Source organism: Cyprinodon variegatus, unplaced genomic scaffold (assembly GCF_000732505.1).
Source record: "Cyprinodon variegatus isolate N-32 unplaced genomic scaffold, C_variegatus-1.0 Scaffold276, whole genome shotgun sequence".
Lineage (NCBI taxonomy): Eukaryota > Metazoa > Chordata > Actinopteri > Cyprinodontiformes > Cyprinodontidae > Cyprinodon > Cyprinodon variegatus.
Genome location: NW_015150729.1, coordinates 441,301 through 449,611, shown reverse-complemented (window position 1 = coordinate 449,611; position 8,311 = coordinate 441,301). Strand labels below are relative to the sequence as shown.

Here is an 8,311-nt window from a genome sequence, read left to right as displayed (position 1 = left end):
TTAGGTGCAAATCATCAACACACTTTTTCCTAAATATTTTGAGAGAAAGAGAGGTAAGAGATGATTAGCACATGTTTAGAAAGCGTTATTATTTTTAAATCTATTTAAGTAGTTTGCCCCCGACTCTTAAGATGACAGCAGGTAAAGGTCGGGATCTGAATAACTGCTTAATCGTGGTCAGAAGAGAGAGTGTCATAGTTTACAAGGCTGATTAGGGGTTTCAAGCGACCAAAAACATGTTAAATCAGTATTTTATCTGCGCAGAAAATTAAGGGCTTTAAGAATGACAGCCATGTTCCTGTGTTGCGGCTGTCCAGGAAAGTTTAGCCTAATAATAGAACTCAAAATGTTTAAAAAAGCATCCAGAAGCCCTGAACAATCTTCATAGAACCAGAGCAAAAGACCCTATCTCATTTTGTTTTATTGCATTTATTTTTGTAACTCTACTCTTAATGTAACTGTTAACTACTGATGAATATATATCCCTTGTTAAGCAGGTCAGTCAGTTATTGTTGTTTCTAATGGTTATGTGCCAAAGAAATAATCTATAACATCACTTGAAATAATAATTATAATAATAAAAAATAACAGAAAGCAAAAATTTGTTTGAAATGTAATAATTTAGACAAAAAAAAAGAAAAAAGAAAAAGGATGTTTGATGTAAATTCAATACAGCATTCTAGAGAAGAACCTCATAACAGCTCTGAAGCCTGGAGGTCTATGTGTGACGGTTTGGAGCTCTTTTGTTTGAGCACAACTTCATCACCATGCATCTAAGCATAGGGTACCGAAGGATAATGTGAGAGCATCTTTAGAAAATAAAAAAGCTGAATAAAATCTTGACTTTACTAAATTACACAATATTTACTTGTGATTTTTACAATTAATGCCTGAAAAAAAAACATTTAAAAACAGTTAAAAAAACAAAACAAAACTGAAAAATATTTATTTCAATGAACAAGAGAATCAATGAAATATAAAAGACTTTATCAACATTATCAGCTGTGGGCTATTTTCTAATCATGTTAAAATCTATCCGAAGATAAAGAGACATGCATGCAAAAAATATTTGGGCACAAATAATCTACTTTATGACTTCAGAAGGACAGAGAGAACAAATCTTCTCAAAGTTTTCTGTGAGGTCACTCAGTTAGATGAGGTGCTTGTATTTTGCATTTTATAACCTGAAAATGTGATTGTTGTTGACAGAAGCAGTGACAGCTTCACTGAAAATCAGTAAATCCATGATCAGGGCTGTCAGCCGATCAGACGCTGGTGTGGCCTCTTGAGATGAGGGTGCCGGAGAAACCTCCGTTTTTACCAAGCAGCCGCCACAAGGGGCAGAGGTGAACATGCAAAACCCACAGCAGACATAAATAACACTAAGAGACGTCTGCCCCCTCATCTAGTGCTGCGGCGGCAGCAGCAAAGCCTATCATCTTGTTATTAAAGGGTCCTGTAGATTAGAATCATTCGGGCGGCATCAGAGGCAGGTGTCCCTACTGCATGCGTGATAACACGCTGCCAGACCCCCAGTAAACTCGACGGTACCTGCTGAGGCAATCCGGGTAGAGGCCAGCTTGGAGCCACCGCTACTTTGGTCTGGGCTGTGCAGGGTCTGGGTTTGGAGGGCCCCTGAGCAGCAGGGTGCCTCTTCTTCCTCCATCAGCTGCCTGAGCACACACAAGACAGGATGAGAACCACTGCCTGCAACACCTCTTTCTTCCTCCCCACTAATACATTGCTGTCTGAGCTGCAGCCAGCTAACACAAATGCTGCTTTCACCTCATCCACATAAAGCACATCAAAAATCACTGAGCGCAGGCGTCTGCTTTCTGCTGCATCCTGGCCTGGGTGCGTCTGTGAGCACACTCCCAGTGTTTTGCTGCTGCTTGCATGCACAATACTTCCCCATGGATGATCTCTGACAACCTTGCTGACACCAGATACAGAGGAATTAGTGTCATAATATTTAGTTTTCATTCGTCTTACAGCGTGAAGGCATCAGACAATATTTATAATCAACCATTCTGTGTTGTTGTTTTGATCTTGCTCTGCTTTATTTTGCAAGACTGCAAGTGTCACCTGCATGGATGTTTTAGCTCTGTTTCTTGTAGCTAGAGATGAATTAGTTGAGGTTTTTTTTGTTATTGCAGCATCAGATTTTTGGCAGATACCAGAAAGTGTATTTTTGCAGCTGATAAGGTGACTTAGCCACAGCTGCTGAGCTCATCACTGATGCATATACCTCCATTTAACAGGGTTAGCATGCACAGATTTTTCTACTAATTTCAGATGACGAAAAGCTGTTATTAAATTGGACATTTTAATTATTTTTGCTTGTGTATAATTTTGGAATACCTTTCTGTTTTTTGACATATGACATATCCAATACTAACCAATACAAGAAATACAATTCCTTAAGATTTTATTTTTATTTCTATCAGCTCCCAACCTTGAGTTCAAAATATTTTTTTGTATTTTTTAAAAGGTGGATGTGGACTAAAATAGGACGCTAAGATGGAGCATCCAAATCAGAATCTTTTATTTGTGTCCAGTCTTGCTGCTGAGGAAGGAGAAAAAAATGAGAAAGAGAGAGAGAGAAAAAAGAAATATATATATATATATAAAAACAGCTCAGTTGCCAGTGAGGAATTCAGGTGCGTCCCAGAGGACATCATACCTGTCAAGAAAGTAGGATGCAATAACACCCTCCATCCCAAAAAATAGATCTAAGGAAACATTAGCCAATATAATAAAAAATAGATCTAAGGAGCTGACAAAGCAGATAAAATGATAATGCTAAAAACAGCTCAGAGTAATTCTGCTTCTGGTATTGGCCTTGAGTGTTAAGTGCGCATAAGAAAAAGGAAAGAGGAGAAAAACAGGATGGATTAAGGGTAGAAGAGTAATTAGATTTAAGCTTATACTCCATTTAGTGTGTGAACTAGTTGGCAATAAACTGGCTTAACAAGACCTAAGGATGGTATCAAGTCAAAAAGTGTCCATCAATAAAAGAAGCATGGAAAAAATGGATATAGAATATTTTTTATGTATTTCTAGAATAAATTGATTAATTCACCATTTAATCTAAATGTTTATGTGATTTTTAGTTATTTCCTTATTAATTTCCTCATCCACTGGATCAGAAAATAATTTCAACTCACAGAAGATCCAACAAACTCTATTTCAGTGGATCAGCTGCAAGGCAAAACATTTAAGAACCAATTATATTGTTTGGAGCAGTGGTAGCACCGCCCACCGTCTCTGAAGGCTAACAGGGCAGGATTTAGGAGATACAGGGTCCCTTTCCTAGAGACAGACTGTTTTGGTGCCTTAAATTATAATTTGGACTTGAAGGCAAATCAGTAATTTTATAAGTACAATCCACATACAAACAGAATAGTTCTGATATAATCATTGCATTTGTCTTTTTAGCAAATTCCTTGAAAACTTTCACTTTAGTATATTTCACCTGAACTAAAAAGACAAAATGCTAGAGTAACTATGAAATACTTGTTTATAGTGATGTAACATAGCAATGCAAATACAAGAAGATTACAAATGTAGACTTGAAAAATATTCTTTATCTTATGTCTTATTTGTAAACTGAATAAAAATAACCTTTATTACATCTGCATGTATCGGAAAGTGCATTCCAAAAATACATACCAAATCATTGAAATAATGAACATAAAATATACATTTTGATTTAAAAAAAGTACACATAATGTTCTTTTATTTTTTTGAAGAGAATCCCTTAAATAAAAAAAAAACAACAAACAAACAAACAAAACAAAGCATCTTGGGATAATGCCACAGTACACTTTACCTTAACATAACTATGAATTTATGAGAATAATCTTAAAATTAACTCTAATATCTTTATTTTCAACATGAGTTACATGCTTTATATGATCACAGATTAATCAATTATGTCCTTAGTATCCATGATTTACTTGATTTTGATTGAATTGTACGCCTTTTGGAGCTCGATATGGAAGAACATGAAAATGAAACATTAAATTTAATAAATAATCTATATAACTGTATAAAATTCTTAAATATTTGAAACAAGTGATCATTTAGTGGGATATATTTCTTCATATAGGTATTTACTTATATATATATACATATATATATATATACATACATATATACAATTACACACACACATATATTTATATATATTAAAACAACACTAAAATGAAACATTAAATTTAATAAATGATCTATATAACTGTATAAAATTCCTAAATATTTGAAACAAGTGATAATTTAGTGTAATATATTTCTTTATATATATATGTATTTACTTACACATACATATATATATATATATATATAATTACATATATGTATTAAAACAAAACACTAAAATGAAACATTAAATTTAGTAAATGATCTATATAACTGTCTGATTATATCTGATCATTTAGTGGAATATATGTCCTTATATATATATTACTTATATATATGTAATTACTTATATATATAATTACTTATATATATAATTACATATATACATATGTATGTACTTATATGACATATATTTGAAACAAGTGATCATTTAGTGGAATATATGTCCTTAGTCCTTATATATATATATATATATATATATATATATATATATATATATATATATATATATATATATAGGCAATTTTTACTACATTTACTACATTCCCACAGGCTTCATTTTGAATGGGCTTCAGCTTTCCCCAATAGTATGCTGCCCTGTGTGGTGTGCCATATTGCCCATTTCAAGAGCTGACAATGCTTTTTAGTAGCTGGTGATTGGTTTTGTTTTCTGTAATAAATCATGGCACTTTTGGAGCTCCATAGCGTTGCCCTCTTTTCACCGTGTCCTCTATTCGCAGTAGAGACCGTCCACATGTAAGTTAAATCCAGATTTGCCAACAGCTCCTTCATCTTCCTGCTGTTCCACCATCATTATCCCAAACTGGCATTTTTTCACTTCTCATATGTTTTTTTTTTTTTTTCCTCGCTGCAGCCTGTTTCCTCCAACCAGCACTCCCTCTCCTTTCCTTCTCTCTCTCTTTTCCTCCTATTTATGAAAACGTCACTTTAAGTCCCTCCCTGTTTGAATCTCATTAGTTTCTTGTGTGTTTCTCCCTGTCAATAATCCCGAATCCAGACTCTCTCTATTTCCATCCCTCTCTATCTGTCAATCAGCGCCGCCTTTGAACTGAAAACCACTCCGACCAACTTCAACTCACTCAATCCGAGCGGCTCGGCTCCTTCTCCGGCTTCCCCATTTTCCTGCCAACATTTTTCCCCCTTCTTTTTCCCCCCTTGTGTTTTTGACTTTTTATATATATGTACTAGAGCTTTTGGAAAACGCCAACACGAAGAGACTCTCTTTTAAAAAGAAAAAAATATTAACTTAAACTCTCGGACTTTTCGGGGCTCGCAGAGATCAAGGAAACTTTTTGGTGTTTTTTTTTTTTCCGACCCGAGAACGATTCTTCTGCTCGGGGGAAAAATGCCGCAGCTCAACGGCGGTGGAGGGGACGATCTGGGCGCAAACGATGAAATGATTTCCTTCAAAGACGAAGGGGAGCAAGAGGAGAAAATCTCAGAGAACTCCTCGGCAGAAAGGGATTTAGCAGACGTCAAATCTTCGCTCGTAAACGAGTCGGAAACGAATCAGAACAGCTCTTCGGATTCGGAGGTAAGTTCGGATCGATCGTTAAATTCGTTGTTTGAAAGGGGGGGCGGCCTACATTTCTTAACACTTTGATAGAGTTCACCATGAAAGCTTCCAATAACTTTAACGCAACCCATGTGTTTCGTTGAATTTCAAGGCGGAAAGACGGCCTCCGCCTAGATCTGAAACTTTCAGAGACAAAACAAGGGAAAGTTTAGAAGAGGGTGAGTTTCTACTTATTCTCCTTCTTTTTTTCTTTTTCTTCCACTATGACATTATGTGTTTCAAACACAGGAGTCAATTTCCAGCTTTCTTTATCAAATATATTTTCCTAGAATAAATAAAAAACACATTCCAAGACCAGTTTATTAAAAGTTTTCCTTCTCTCCCCCCCCCCGCCATGTTAGCTGCGAAAAGGCAAGATGGAGGGCTGTTCAAGAGCCCACCGTACCCGGGATATCCGTTTATAATGATCCCCGATCTCACCAGCCCATACCTCCCCAACGGATCACTTTCTCCAACAGCACGCACAGTAAGTTCACTTATTTTACCAGCTGCTTATCTGCACACACTCCCCTCCTCACACACGGCTCCAAAGCAAAGGATTGTCACCCAGAAAATGGAAAGAAAAGGGGGAAAAAATGTGGAAAGCAAGTTTTCCAACTCTTCCTGAAGTGTACAGTACCGCGCGTGAACATTGAAGCTAACATGCTAGCTGTGCTAATAAAAAAAGAAGACATTTAATTCTTTCATGTTATTCGAAAGCTACCTGCAATTTATTTTCATAAAAAAAAAAAATATTTATTTTAAATGTAATTATAGTATTTGGCCCTGCTGTTTTAAAATTAGGTGTAAATTCCCAACTCGTTAATAATGCAACTGATTTGTGTTTGCATGGCCTCATCAAAAATGCTGTTTTTTAATTTCATCACTAACACCACTGGGAGCTGCACTTTACACTGATTCTCTGACACACTGAACAGTGTTTAAAAAAAAAAAGAGGGGGAGAAAAAGCAACAAATATGCAAATGAGTATTTGAGAGTGATTTGCATGGTTAACATTCTTTTACAAGTTGCATGCTCTCATCTTTGCAAAACAGTCATTTCTGCAGTTTAATATGTGAAAGTTAAATGCAAATTGTGATTTATTTATTCTGCTTTGCATGCTACCTGCAGGAATCTGCTGCCCATTTTTTTTGTTTTTATCCCAGAATCATTTAAATCTCTGTTTACTAAACAAATTCATGTTATTTATTTTCTCATAATCAGCTCTGTGCAATTATGCACTCACTCATTTAGCTAAGCTGGTCCCCAGGGACCAAATGCATTGCAGAAGCGGCATCATTTCTTTCCCCTTTTTTTATTTTTTATATTTTAAATAGGTGCTGCGTTTTTAGAAACTGTCATCTCGTTTTACGAGGTGAAGGCAAAGACCAATCACCAGGAAATCTGATCCACAATCACTCAACTATTTGCTACCTCAATGTATTTTTTTTGTCGTTCACACCTTAAAAATGAACTCGCACCTTGACACATAATGCCTTTCTTTTGTTTTATTTTTTGGATAACATTTCAGCTCAGGATCTCATGTGAGACTGCCCACTATGTCTTTACGTAGCTATGTGTGTGTGCGTGTTGTTGTTCCACACTGGAGCACATTTTGTCAGCTTCGTTAATGCTGCCGGCTGGTATGTGGAATTAGTCACTCGTTACTCTCATCATCAGGCTCTGACACACGCGTTCGCAACGCAACTTGGATTTTGAAGTGAAGGGCCTTCCTTGTTTGAATATCCCAGTTCTTTGTTTTTTGGTATATTACAGCAACGTGTCTTGCAGCCTGCGGAGCGCTTTCCTCCATCATGCAACAGTTAGAAAGAACTGTACCTTTTCTTTTTAAAGATGTCTTTAAGAGATGCTCCTCTGAGATTTGATCCACGTTTGCTCTCCTCATAATGACCTTGAATCCTTGTTTTTATGACAAAGACTCAATATTTACTTTGTGATTTATTACCTTCAATGTCATCAGATCAAAACTAGAACGATAAGATGCTTATTTGCGGGCAACGACACATTAAAGCCGGTAATACCAACGAGCGCACCTGAAGAGGATGTTTTGTTCTTCTTCCTCTGCCTCCTACTGTACCCCCCTCCGTTTTGGCGCTCTGTGTGTCCGAGCTGTTGGAGCTTTTGAAGTCGGCGGTGGCTGTAATATAAATCTATTAAATTTAAAGCCGGGATAAATAATTCACCTGGACATTGATTAGCTGTCTTGCTCCCTAACATGTCACGTTAGGCTCGGGATATAACCGCCGCTGTTATAAGAAGGAGACCCGTCTTTGTCATAAGAAGCCTTTGATTTCATATCTGTTCTTTTTCAGCCCCCCCCCCTCCAGGGACGTAATAGTAGTTTCTGCATATGATAAATATCACAGGATTTGTTTCCGTAGACATCATAATTAGCAATGAAAGATATTTGTTCCCGTCCATCAGTTTTGCGTTTCTGCTAACCGGTTTGGACATCTTTAAGTTGTTTATGTTATTTCTGTGTTTGCACGGCTTAAGAGGCGGGAATGAATTCCTGCGTGAGGCCAGTCTGACCTCTGGGAGCCATAACCGGCGAGAATTTGTTTTTCCTACCAC

The 8,311-nt window shown here is 36.6% G+C and overlaps 1 protein-coding gene across 27 annotated transcripts in view; it reads left to right on the top strand.

Annotated features, from left to right (window-relative positions):
* The first annotated feature begins 5,126 nt into the window (after window positions 1-5,126).
* Window positions 5,127-8,311, top strand: part of tcf7l2 (transcription factor 7-like 2 (T-cell specific, HMG-box)) — a 102,292-nt gene continuing 99,107 nt past the window's right edge. For 9 of the 27 annotated variants that reach the window (XM_015383112.1, XM_015383108.1, XM_015383103.1 and 6 more), the window contains exons 1-3: window positions 5,131-5,695; window positions 5,829-5,895; window positions 6,079-6,203. In XM_015383112.1, the coding sequence (XP_015238598.1) occupies window positions 5,507-5,695; window positions 5,829-5,895; window positions 6,079-6,203 (381 nt within the window). In that variant the 5' untranslated portion in view covers window positions 5,131-5,506. Of the gene's footprint in view, window positions 5,696-5,828; window positions 5,896-6,078; window positions 6,204-8,311 lie in introns of all 27 variants that reach the window. The other 18 variants (XM_015383116.1, XM_015383114.1, XM_015383105.1 and 15 more) reach the window with 8 other exon arrangements.